The following is a 12699-nucleotide window of genomic DNA, read 5'->3' on the forward strand; positions in this document are numbered from 1 at the left end:
TCTAGCACAGCACTCACACACACACCCCAGACTAAAAACGGACTGTCATGTCTTGGGAAGACTTGGTTCAGACATTGTACTAAATTCCACAGCTATGGCTGTGTCAATTTATCCAAGAGATCAATCAAAATATGTAATAACTACATTTCATTCCTTACTGATCATTGGCATTAAAAACAATGCTACTTAACTCACAATGGAAAGGAAGGGGAAAAGAGTATTTTCTATTACTTTTCACGTTGCATCATAGTGGTCGGAGTGTTGAACTTCTATTATTGGTGCATTTCTAGTTGCTATTATGTATTTATTAAAACAAGATGACATTTTAGGAAAAATAGAAAATGTGGTAGAACACACTAGTCTGACAAAAACAGATTTCAGCCACTTATAAATTATACAGATTTAGACTGGAAAAGGAAAAAAGAGATACGTTACAGTGTGGACTGGGATTCTGGACACCCAGGTTCGAATCGCCACACTTTCCAGAAGCTTACTAGGTGACCTTGGGCCAGTCATTCCCTCTTAGCCTAACCTACCTCACAGGGTTGTTGTGAGAATAAAATGAATAATGTACGCTGCCCGGAGTTCCTTGGAAACTGAGCAGGACAAAAATGTACTAAATAATAATTAATAATTAATAATAAACTAGGCCTTTGTTTAAAGTAAAGCAATTGTGATTGTTCTGTTTCTTTCTTCCCTTCTTTCAGGGGTGGGTATTTAACGTCGTTCCATGGCTGGTGGCAATCCCAGCAAGTTTGTTGAGTGGATTCCTCTCCGATCAGTTAATCAATCAAGGTAATTTGTCCTTCTGTCTTTACATTGAGTTCAGTATGGGAAGGAACAGAAATACAGTTTCCTTCTGGAACAAGGAAATGGAATTATTTTTCCACCGTGATCTCAATGGCCCAAGCTAGCCCGATCTCATCAGATCTCGGAAGCTAAGCAGGGTTGGTCCGGATTAGTACTTGGATGGGCGACTGCCAAGGAAATCCAAGGTTGTTACGCAGAGGCAGGCAATGGCAAACCACCTCTGTTCATCTGCTTTCACCTAGATGGCCCAAGCTTGCCCGATCTTGTCAGATCTCGAAAGCTGAGGAGGGTCACTGGGCATGTGTGTGTGGGGGAGGTATTTGTGAATTTCCTGCATTGTGCAGAGTTGGACTAGATGACCCTGGAAGTCCCTTCCAACTCTGTTTCTATGATTCTGTGACTCTTAAGTAGCATCTTGGGGATCTGGATGTTGCCTTGCTTGTATTTCACCTTGTATCAGTTTTCTGACAGTCTTTCTTTTTTTGCTTTCAGGATATAAAACAATCACTACTCGTAAGATTATGCAGGTGAGGGGAAAAAACATGATGTAATGGAGTGGGGGCGGGGACAGGACCCATTTTTTGAGTGTGGGAAGATCTGCAAATGTTCTTTCTGTGAACGGACAGTTTATTAGGCTTGGGACCAGGGAAACAGAGGTTGAAAACCCTATTCTGCCATAAAACTCACGGGGTGACCTTAGATCAATCACTACCTTCTCCAGGAGGACTTATCCACACATTACAAGATCTACTTGTGAACATATGGCTGCCTCAAGGACTTTTGATGTAGGGTTGCCAGCCCCCAGATGGGACCTGGAGATCTTCTTGAATCTGAAGAAGTGAGCTGTGGCTCACGAAAGCTCATACCCTACCAGAAAATATTTTTGTTAGTCTTTAAGGTGCTACTGGACTCTTGCCCTTTTTGATCTCCAGGTGACAGAGATCAGTTCCTTTGGAGAAAACGGCTGCTTTGGTGGGTGGACTCTGTGGCACTCTGTGTCATTATACCCCACTGAGGTCCCTCCCCTCCCCAAACTCCTCCCTCCCCAGGTTCCACCCCCGAAATCTGGTATTTCCCAACCCAAAGTTGGCAGCCTGTTTTGATGAGACCTGTGCTGGGAGGTCCATGCACAGAATTTAAATCTCAGGAGCATTGGGGCTAGGGTTGCCAACTCCAGTTTAGGAAATTCCTGGAGATTTGGGGTGGAGCGTGGAGAAGGCATTGTTTAGGAAGGGGAGGGGCCTCAGCTGGGTATAGTGCCATAGAATCCACTCTTCAAAGCAGCCATTTTCTCCAGGGGAAGTGATCTCAGTAGTCTGGAGATCAGTTGTTCAATGGTATGTGTGTGTGTGTGGTCCTTAAGCCTCCACCATGCATCATTTTCCTGATCTGGAATGGCCCCGGGAGCTCCTATTTATCCCACTGGGGAAACTTAACGTGTAGCTCATTAGTGTATGCAACATTCTGCAGTGGGGCAAATAATGGGAGGGTCTGTGCCTCGGTGGTAGAGCTTTGCATGCAGAAGGTCCCAGGTTCGATCCCCGGCATCTCCAGTTAAAGGAACTAGGCAAGTAGGTGATGTGAAAGACCTCTGCCTGAGACCCTGGAGAGCCATGGAGAGGGGCCAAGTGCTTGCTCATTGCTCTGAAGCTGACCCAGATGTTTTGGGTTGTGGCTTTCTGTGGCCAAATGTCAGGCTGCTATCTCGGTTTCGTTATTGCCTCTGTCTCTGCGTTGTATTGTCTGCCCCCCAAGGTCGCATACCTAGGCCTGGGAACCCAGCTCCTGAGAAACTGTATTCAGCCTGTACGTGTAATCTCCCGCCTTCCCTGCCTTATAATATCTCCCAGCTAGTGAGCCTCTCATAGCTGTCATTTTATTCGTTTGCACTGTATGCCTAATTGACCAGTAAAAGCCATCTGTTTGGACTCTATATGACTTTGTGGTGATTTCTGGTTCTGTGGGCCAAGGGCTGACATTATGACAGCTATCCCCTTCTCTTCACCATTCTACTAGCCAGGCTGGAGCCCAGGGGGGTTCGCCTGCCATTTGGATGGGAGCTGTGCAGCTCTCCAGGTGATCTACACCCTGGAGCCCTTCTCTGAGGATCCTACTCTGTTACAAGACTTAATCGCTGAACTTTTCCGGACGACCCGAGAGGTTTGCCGCTTGAGGGGACTGGTACAGGAACAGTGGCAATCTCTTAAAGGACGTCTCTGGATGTTAACGTCGGAGGATACTGATGCTCGTCTAGATCTTCAGGACTTGGATCAATTACTGGACGATGCCCGATTGGCGACTGAGGATTTACAAATATTAACTGGACTTTTGGATAATCTTATTTCTCGAGAAACTCTTTCTACCATGGCGGGAGCCCCACCGGAGGGTTTTTCCCTGATCCCGGATGCAGCCAGCTGTCAGGCTGAGGCCAAACGAGTCGCTATTAGCACCGCTCTTCTCCTTGTGGAATGTACAAAGGACACCCCGGTAGCCACCTTGGCTCAAGTTTTGACCTCGACCTTCGGAGCCGAGGCACCCGCACTGGCGGTTCGAGTACAACCTCTGCTGGGCGGGGAACCCGACCCCATACTCTCACTCCTGGAGACAGAACTTTTGCCGCGCATTACGGCAGAGGCTGCCCTGAGACTTGAGAACGCCAAAGTTCTTGCGGATCAGCAAGCCGCCGAAGCGGCTAAGGTCGCAAGAGAGAGAGAGGCTGCGGAAGCAGCCAGGGCGGCGGCAGCAAGGATTAGGAATCAGGCGAACGTGGACACGCGCCCTAAAGGCAATGTACTAGGGCTATCAGGTCTGTCCTTTTCCCCGGCGTTTGTCCCGTCGCGCGCGACCCAACGCGCACGCCGTTTGGCTGACCGACGTCGAGACTCAGAAGAGTCTGAAGACGAGGATTTATATGGGGATAGCTCTCAATGGGCCACAAGCTTCCGGACCAGTAAGCCTCATCTTACTGGTGGCCCAAGTGAGGAGGCTCATCTCTTAAGAGCCCAGAATCGGGAGCTCTCCGACCGTGTTGATCAACTCCAGGAAGTAATGGAACGTATGCTTCAGGAGAACAGGCAATTACAACAAACCCTGATAGCTCTGAGACAGCCCGTTCCGATACCGGGTCAGGGGGTACCCGTACAGCCACCCGCTAATGTGCCTGCTCCACCCTTGCCTCCTGGAGCTCCTGTTGCTCCTCCGCCCGGACCACCCGTGCAACCACCCGCTAATGTGCCTGCTCCACCCTTGCCTCCTGGAGCTCCTGTTGTCCCTCCGCCCGGACCACCCATGCAACCGGGTCAACCTGCGCCCGGCCCTTGGAAGCAACTCAAATTGAGGACTACGTATGACGGATCTCTCGAGACTTTGCCTTGTTTCTTGCATCAAGTGGACAGTTATATGCGAGAACAGGGACAACTTTTCCCCACGGAAGACAGCCGGGTGCGTTACGTAGCTTCCCTTCTGACAGGTAAAGCGGCTGACTGGATGGTCCTCCAGTTTGACACCCGCTCTCGTGCTATTCGTTCCCTCAACAACTTCATGACTGCCCTGAGAAGGAGGTTTGAGGACCCCTTCCTGGGGGAAAGAGCCAAAACGGAACTCTTACAATTAAAACAAGGCTCTGCTACAGTTCGAGAATTTGCCGATGAATTTCAACGACTGGCAAGTAAAATTGTAGGTTGGCCCGAGACCACCCTGATCCATCATTTCAGGGAAGCCTTGCATCCTGACATTTTGAACTGGTCTTACATGCGAGGCGATCCCGATACCCTCGAAGACTGGATCCTATTAGCCGAGGAAGTGGAAAGCCGCCGACGCTTCATTTCTCTCGTCCGTCAAAAGCACAAGGAAAAAGGCACCCAAAAGCCTCAACCCAAGGCACCACTGCTCGTCCCACGAAATCCCCCACGTCCGCCCCAGGAACGTGAAGCCCGATTTCAGAGGGGTGCCTGTCTTACTTGCGGAGAAATGGGCCACTTTGCAGCCGTTTGCCCACGCCGCCAGGAAATATTTCGTCCCAGCACAACAACCCGCGCCCGAGGTCGTCCACCACGCAGAGGCACCGCGGCCACCCGCAGCGCAGCTCCGGGAAGACCCACACCCTCTGCACTCCATGCCGGGGACCCAGCCTCCCTGCCTACTACCAACGACCCCGCCGGGTCTCGGATTACAAGTGCCCCATTGGGGGACGATTTTCCCTCTTCGGATGAGGAAAATCCTTGGATTTCTCCAGCCTTAAACCTGGAATCTCCCCTCGACTTGTCAAAAAACGGCTCCGGTCTGTGGTGAATGGAGCGTCTCCACAGACCTCTCAGGATCTTCCTATCAAACCGAATGCTCCTACCAAAATTAAAGACGTGGACTCCACCGTCTACGTGGATGCAGTTTTACAGCAACTTAACGGTGGCCCACAAATCCCCGTCAAAGCACTAATTGACTCCGGTTGCTGTCGCACTCTCATAAGCGAAACCACTTTTGCTGCACTCAGAGCCGACTCTGAGGCTTTACCCGCCCCCGTCCAATTTGCCCAAATGGACGGAAGCCATTTCCAGGGGGGTCCAGTTGATCACCGCACCATAGGGGTGGCAATGGGAATTGGTTCCCACTGGGAACAAATAGACTTCACTATAGCCCCTATCCGATTTGAAGTGGTCTTGGGAATTAACTGGATTAAAGGACATAGTCCCAGTATTGATTGGGATACAAACACTATCTCCTTCGCTAGTCCCACCTGCGACCAGCATCGGCAAAACTTTGCTCTGCCATATCCGCCCGTTCCAGCATTAACCTCTACTGCCCCAGCACCACCGGCTCTACCCGCTGTATACCGAGACTTTGAAGATGTCTTCGACCTTAAGGAATGTGATGCCTTACCCCCCCACCGGGCCTCAGACTGTGCGATTGAAGTGGTAAAGGACTGCACATTAACCAAGAGTAAGATTTACCCTATGAGCGCTTCCGAGCGCACTGTCCTCCGGGACTTTTTGGACAAAAACCTCGCCAGAGGGTTCATTCGCCCTTCGAATGCCCCAAACTCGGCCCCCGCGTTTTTCGTCCGGAAAAAAGAGGGCGACCTTCGCCTGTGCATTGACTTCAGAAAGCTCAATGCGGTTACCCAGACCAATGCCTATCCTATCCCATTAATATCCGATATTTTGGGACAATTACAGGAAGGCCGTGTGTTCTCTAAATTAGACTTGGTGGAAGCTTACTACCGAGTCCGTATCCGCGAAGGGGATGAGCACCTCACTGCCTTCTCTAGCTGTTTCGGAATGTATGAATTCCTTGTGATGCCGTTCGGATTAAAAGGGGCTCCGGGGGTCTTCATGCAACTCATCAATGAAATCCTACATGACCTTCTATATCGTGGGGTGGTGGTCTACTTAGATGATATTCTCATTTATTCGAAAACTATGGACGAGCATGTGGCTCTGGTCAGGGAAGTTCTGCAACGCCTGCGTAACCATCAACTTTTCGCAAAACTAGCTAAGTGCGAATTTCACCAAAGCAAACTCACGTTTTTGGGATACATCATCTCCCACCAAGGTCTTCGCATGGACCCCGCCAAAGTCCAAGCCGTCCTCGATTGGACTCCCCCCACCAACCGGAAGCAAGTCCAGCAGTTTCTGGGATTTGCAAACTTCTATCGAGGATTCATCCCTAACTTCGCCCAGGTGGCTCTACCCATTACGGACCTACTGAAAACTAAGGGAAAAATAAGCTCGGCTGCCTTGCCCTCCGCGAAAATCCTATGGACTGAGCAATGCCAAGCCGCCTTTCTAGCCCTCAAACGCCTCTTCACTTCGGAGCCGGTGCTACAGCACCCAGACCCAAATCAAATGTTCATTGTGCAAGTCGATGCTTCCGATGTAGCCATGGGAGGGGCTCTCCTCCAGCAAGGACCGGATGGTCTTCTTCACCCTTGCGCTTACTTTTCAAAAAAATTTGCGCACGCTCAATTAAACTGGCCCATCTGGGAGAAAGAGGCCTCAGCAGTTCATCATGCACTGACTCTATGGCGACAATTCTTGGAGGGGTCTAAAGTCCCCTTTGAGGTTTGGACCGATCACAAAAATCTAGCTGCCCTCACGGGGTCCCATAAGCTATCGGCGAAACAACAACGGTGGGCGGAGTTCTTTGCGCAGTTCCGTTTCACCCTGAAGCACGTCCCTGGGAAACAGAACGTTCTTGCGGATGCCCTCTCCCGTTTACCACAATATCCGGTAAAACTCGAAAGACCCACCAACTCTCTGTTCACCCCTATGCAACGTGGGGCTCTACCTATGCTGGCTGTACAAACTCGATCCCAGCATCAACACACCTTACCCAACGTACAAGCTCCGCCAGCTCAACCGGCTGCCCAGCCGCCACCACAACAAACCGGAGTTCCCGCCCTTCCTACCCCTCCGACCGCCCAGCCGCCTGCAGTCTGCGCGCCGCCGCACGTAAGCACTAGCCCCATAACTGTTTCTAAGATCTCCATGGCCGACGGGGGGGCCCCCTCCAAAATCCCCATTTCCGAGTCCTTTTTAACTGTCCTTCGGGATCAGTGCCTTTTAGAACGTTCCGCTCATACCCTACCTCCTGGTGTTTTGGAACAAGGAGGATCCTGGTACAAGGACTCGAAATTATATGTCCCCAAGGCTCTCCGAAAGGACGTTTTACATTTAGCCCATGGAGCCAAAACAGCTGGGCACTTTGGGTTCCTGAAAACCCTTCACTTATTGCGCAGACAGTTCTGGTGGGGGGGAATGCGTTCCGACATTGACTCCTTCATCCGCAGCTGTCCCGTTTGTGCCGCTGCGAAACGATCGCAGGGCAAACCCCCGGGACTGCTACAACCTCTTGAAACGCCCAGCAAACCTTGGGAAGTGATTGCTATGGACTTCATGACTGATCTCCCTCTCAGTGGGGGTAAAACTGTATTGTGGGTTGTTACTGATTTGTTTTCTAAGCAAATACATTTGATTCCATGCGCAGGAATCCCCTCTGCTCAGAAACTGGCCCGCCTCTTCGTGACGCATATCTTTCGTTTACATTCATTTCCGCGTAAGATAATTTGTGACCGCGGCAGTGGTTTCGTTTCTAAGTTTTGGAAAGCTTTCCTCAAGTTGGTGGGAGTGGAACAAGGGTTGTCTAGTGCATACCATCCTCAAACTGATGGTCAAACTGAACGTGTCAATGCTGTACTTGAATGTTATTTACGCTGTTATGTTAACTACCACCAGGATAACTGGGTAGAACTGTTACCTTTAGCAGAATATGCCTACAATAATGCCATGCATCAATCCACAGGTTTTAGCCCATTTTTTGCTGTGTATGGACAAGATTTCAGTCCCATCGCTCCTACAGATGATATAGAGGGGGAGGGGAACCCCGACATTGCCTCCTGGGCACACGCCCTCCGTACCACTTGGCCCTGGCTCGTTAGCAACCTCGACCGAGCCAAACGTAAATACAAAGCACAAGCTGACAAACATCGCTCCCCCGGGGGTGATCTGCAAGTGGGTACTTTGGTTTACCTTTCCACCAAAAATCTCCGTTCCACCCAACCGTGCCATAAGCTCAGTGCCAAATACATTGGCCCTTTCCCCATCACCCGGGTCATAAACCCTGTCACGGTGGAACTGGCTCTCCCCAAGTCCTTGAGGCGTGTGCATCCTGTTTTCCACATTAGCCTCCTCAAACCCCATGTTGCTTCTCCACGATGGCATCCGGACCCACCTCCTGCGCAACCCATCATGGTGGGGGGGGAGGAACACTTCGAAGTCTCCAAGATCCTTGACTCCCGTGTTCACCATGGCAACCTGCAATATTTGGTCCGTTGGAAACATTTCCCCCCTGCCTATGACGAATGGGTACGTGCACGGGATGTCTCCGCCCCCGACCTCGTCGACGCCTTTCACATTGCTTACCCAGATCGGCCAGCCCCCTTGCGAACTGGGAGGGGGCCTTGAGGGGAGCAGAATGTCAGGCTGCTATCTCGGTTTCGTTATTGCCTCTGTCTCTGCGTTGTATTGTCTGCCCCCCAAGGTCGCATACCTAGGCCTGGGAACCCAGCTCCTGAGAAACTGTATTCAGCCTGTACGTGTAATCTCCCGCCTTCCCTGCCTTATAATATCTCCCAGCTAGTGAGCCTCTCATAGCTGTCATTTTATTCGTTTGCACTGTATGCCTAATTGACCAGTAAAAGCCATCTGTTTGGACTCTATATGACTTTGTGGTGATTTCTGGTTCTGTGGGCCAAGGGCTGACACCAATGGTGGTTGCATGAGAATCAGGTGATATTACCAAGATAAGTGTTGCTACCAGCAGAGAACAGAATCGAGTACTTCTGACGCTGTTGTTTTTAGGTGGTTGGCTCCGGCGTGTCTAGCATTTTTGCCTTGTGCATCGGTCACACCTCCAGTTTCTGCAGAGCGGTAGTGTTTGCTTCTGCTTGCATCGGACTCCAGGGCTTCAACCACAGGTAAGGTTCTTTGCAAGTCTCTCATCATTTGAAAACACTGATGGATGCAGGTAAGTCAGGCTTAGTTGGGAAGGGCTGGGTTGGCCTGTGTTCAAATCTTCTTTTGACCATCCCTCTTGGATTTGGACAAGTCCCTGTCTCTTACCTCAGCCTACCTTACAAGGTGGTTGTGAAGATGAAATGGGAAGGCTGCTGGAAGGCAGAAGTGGCAGAAAAACCATCTCTTCTGAATGAATGCAACCCAAACCCCTGGTCTGTGGTGCTAGATCCCCCATTTTGCATGCAAATAGTCTCAGGTTTTCTTCCTGGCATCTTATTTATTTATTTATTTGTTTATATCCCGCCCCTCCCCGACCCAGGTCGGGCTCAGGGTGGCTTGCAACCAATATAGCAACACCATGTACCATCGATTAAAAAATCCTATTAATACATATAAATGACCGTTTAAAATTCCCAATAAATCCACATTCTTCCAAATGAATGCAACTCAAACCCCTGGCCTGGGGTGCTAGATCCCCCATTTGGCATGCAGATGGTCCCAGGTTTTCTTCTTGCATCTCCAGTTAAGGGGCCTCAGAGACAAACTACATGTTACCTGAAGAAGTCAGCTGTGACTCACAAAAGCTCATACTCTGCCAGAAATGTTGTTAGTCTTGAAGGTGCTACTGGACTCTTGCTCTTTTCTACTTCTACATGTTATGGTGGACATGGGTCCAACCCATGGCTGCTGGCACCATTTTAGAGGATAATTTAGCTGTTTAAAAACTGTTGTGTGGCGCAGTGGAAACAAGCAGTTTTGTCCCCCATCCCCACCCCTGGGCTTTTTAAAGTGCTAAAACAGCCTCCCCGGGAATTTTTAACAGCCACGTTTCCCTCTAAAATGGCGTTGGCAGCCACGGGTTGGACTAGTGTCTGCTGTCGCATGTAGTGTTGAGGTAGACCTTTCCCTGCTTGAGACTTTAGAGCGCTTCTGCTGCCAGTCAGAGAGGACCATAATGACCTGGATGGACAACCAACGGTCTAAGGGCTTTTCGGCATTCTCATTTTCTTGGCTTCTGTGCTTCTGTTGCTTCGGGGATGTTTTTTTCCTGTTCTGCAAGAGTGTTGCTCCCTCTAGTGGTCGATTCGATATTATATCTTTCTATGTCCCTCATATCTTCCTGTAGATTTAAACTGCAGGTTTTTGTGCCGAATATAAAAGCGATGTAATATCGAATGGACCACTAGATGGAGCAAAATGCATGCAGAGCAGAAAAACCTCCCGAAGCAACAGGAACACACAAGGGAGGAAAGTGAAAATGTGGAAAAGCCCTAATTTAGCTTCAGTCGTCCCATATTGTAGCTACTTTCCAAAGCTATGGTGCTAGCTGTATTAGCTCCTTCCCACATTTGTACCTTTCCCTCTTCCTGAACAGCGGCATCGCAGTCAACGTCCAGGATCTGGCCCCTTCATGCGCCGGCCTGTTGTTTGGTGAGTGTTGGTTATTTCTGTCTTTTCAATGGAAGGAGCGGGGGCTTGATGGTTGTGGGCCCCTGACAAGCGGCCACGGATGGGATAAGCTTGCATGGGTAGACTTGGGGCAGTTGAGTAGTAAGTAGCATCAGTTTTGGGGAGTCCCAGTGACTGCTCTTGGCTGGAAAGGTTAATAGAATCATAGAGTTGGAAGGGACCACCAGGGCCATCTAGTCCAACCCACTGCACTATGCAGGAAATTCACAACTACCTCCCCCCCACCCAGGGACCCATACTCCATGCCCAGAAGATAGCCAAGATGCCCTCCCTCTCATGATCTGCTTAAGGTCATAGAATCAGCATTGCTGACAGATGGCCATCTAACCTCTTCTTAAAAACCTCCAGGGCAGGAGCACTTACCACCTCTCGAGGAAGCCTGTTCCACTGAGGAACCGCTCTAATTGTTAGAAAATTCTTCCTAATGTCTAGACGGAAACTCTTTTGATTTAATTTCAACCAGTTGGTTCTGGTCTGACTTTCTAGGGCAACAGAAAACAACTCGGCACCCTCCTCTATATGATAGCCCTTCAAGTACTTGAAGATGGTTATCATATCACCACTCGGTCTTCTCCTCTCCAGGCTAAGCACACCCAGCTCGTTCAACCTTTCCTCATAGGACATGGTCTCCAGACCCCTCACCATCTTTGTTGCCCTCCTCTGGACACGTTCCAACTTGTCTTCATCTTTCTTAAATTGCAGTGCCCCAAACTCCACCTTCAGGGAGAGGGAAGTTCAGGGGATGCTTTGCTAAAAGCAGGGGGTCTTAGAGAAGGACTTAATGAGTGGGGAGAGAGAAGACAAGGTCTTGGGAGACAATGATCAAAGATGGCCAGTAGAAAGATAGCCTTTTATGGCGCAGCAATAGGGTCGCCAACTCCAGGTTAGGAAATTCCTAGATATTTGGGAGTGGATCCCGGGGCATGTGGGGTTTGAGGAGGGCAGGGACCTCAGCGGGATATAATGCCGTAGAGTCCACCCTCCAAAGCATCCATTTTCTCCAGGGTAACTGATCTCTGTAGTCTGGAGATCTGTTGTAATTCCGGGAGATCTCCAGGCCCCACCTGGAGGCTGGCAACTCTAACACAGCACCGAGAAGGGATGTGGAATTAGAATTATCCAAATCTTTTGGTTTCTTCTCCTTTCCATAGGTGTGGCCAATACTGGTGGAGCTTTATTAGGTAAGTTAGTGCCCAGAAATTGGATCGTCAGTCCAGTAAACCTCCATTGTGTACACAATAAGCTTGTTTAATACTCCAGAAAATTGGGTAGGGAATTTGCCAGAATTGCCGATCATTTTTCTTTCTGTCTGTGCATAGGTGTGGTCTGTGTGTATTTGGCTGGACATCTGATTGAGAGCACAGGCTCCTGGACGTCTGTTTTCCATCTTGTGGCGATGGTGAATGTCCTCGGACTTTGTACATTTCTGATCTTCGGAAAAGCCCAAAGAGTGGACATCGACTCTGCGTACGTAGATTTATAAACCCTTCTGCGACCTGGATTAAGCACATCCCAGGCCAACATCAGACTGGAAATGCCGGCTCGTAAGAGACAGCAGCAGAATTTAAGCTGAACGTGGAGATAATGGTACTGGCCACGGAATGAAAGCAACCCACACATTATCAGATCGGCTGTGAGATAGAATCATAGAGTTGGAAGGGATCACCAGGGTCATCTAGTCCAACCCCCTGCACAATGCAGGAAATTCTGAACTACCTCCCCCTGACACCCCCAGTGACCCATACTTCATGCCCAGAAAATGGCCAAGGTGTCCTCCCTCTCACGATCTGCCTACGTTCATAGAATCAGCATTGCTGACAGATGGCCATCTAGCCTCTTCTTAAAACTTCCAGGGAAGGAGAGCTTACCACCTCCCGAGGAAGCCTGTTCCACTGAGGAACCGCTCTAA

General features: G+C 49.8%; 1 protein-coding gene across 1 annotated transcript in view; it reads left to right on the forward strand.

The window, feature by feature from the left end:
• SLC17A9 (solute carrier family 17 member 9) overlaps positions 1–12273 on the forward strand; it is a 30483-nt gene extending 18210 nt beyond the window's left edge. Inside the window, exons 8-13 of the mRNA XM_056845380.1 lie at positions 708–795; positions 1303–1337; positions 9165–9280; positions 10696–10751; positions 11942–11971; positions 12110–12273. Of these exons, the coding sequence (XP_056701358.1) occupies positions 708–795; positions 1303–1337; positions 9165–9280; positions 10696–10751; positions 11942–11971; positions 12110–12273 (489 nt within the window). The remainder of the gene's footprint in view (positions 1–707; positions 796–1302; positions 1338–9164; positions 9281–10695; positions 10752–11941; positions 11972–12109) is intronic.
• Positions 12274–12699: the final 426 nt, after the last annotated feature.

Source organism: Euleptes europaea, chromosome 2, assembly GCF_029931775.1.
Source record: "Euleptes europaea isolate rEulEur1 chromosome 2, rEulEur1.hap1, whole genome shotgun sequence".
In the NCBI taxonomy this organism is placed as follows: Eukaryota; Metazoa; Chordata; class Lepidosauria; order Squamata; family Sphaerodactylidae; genus Euleptes; species Euleptes europaea.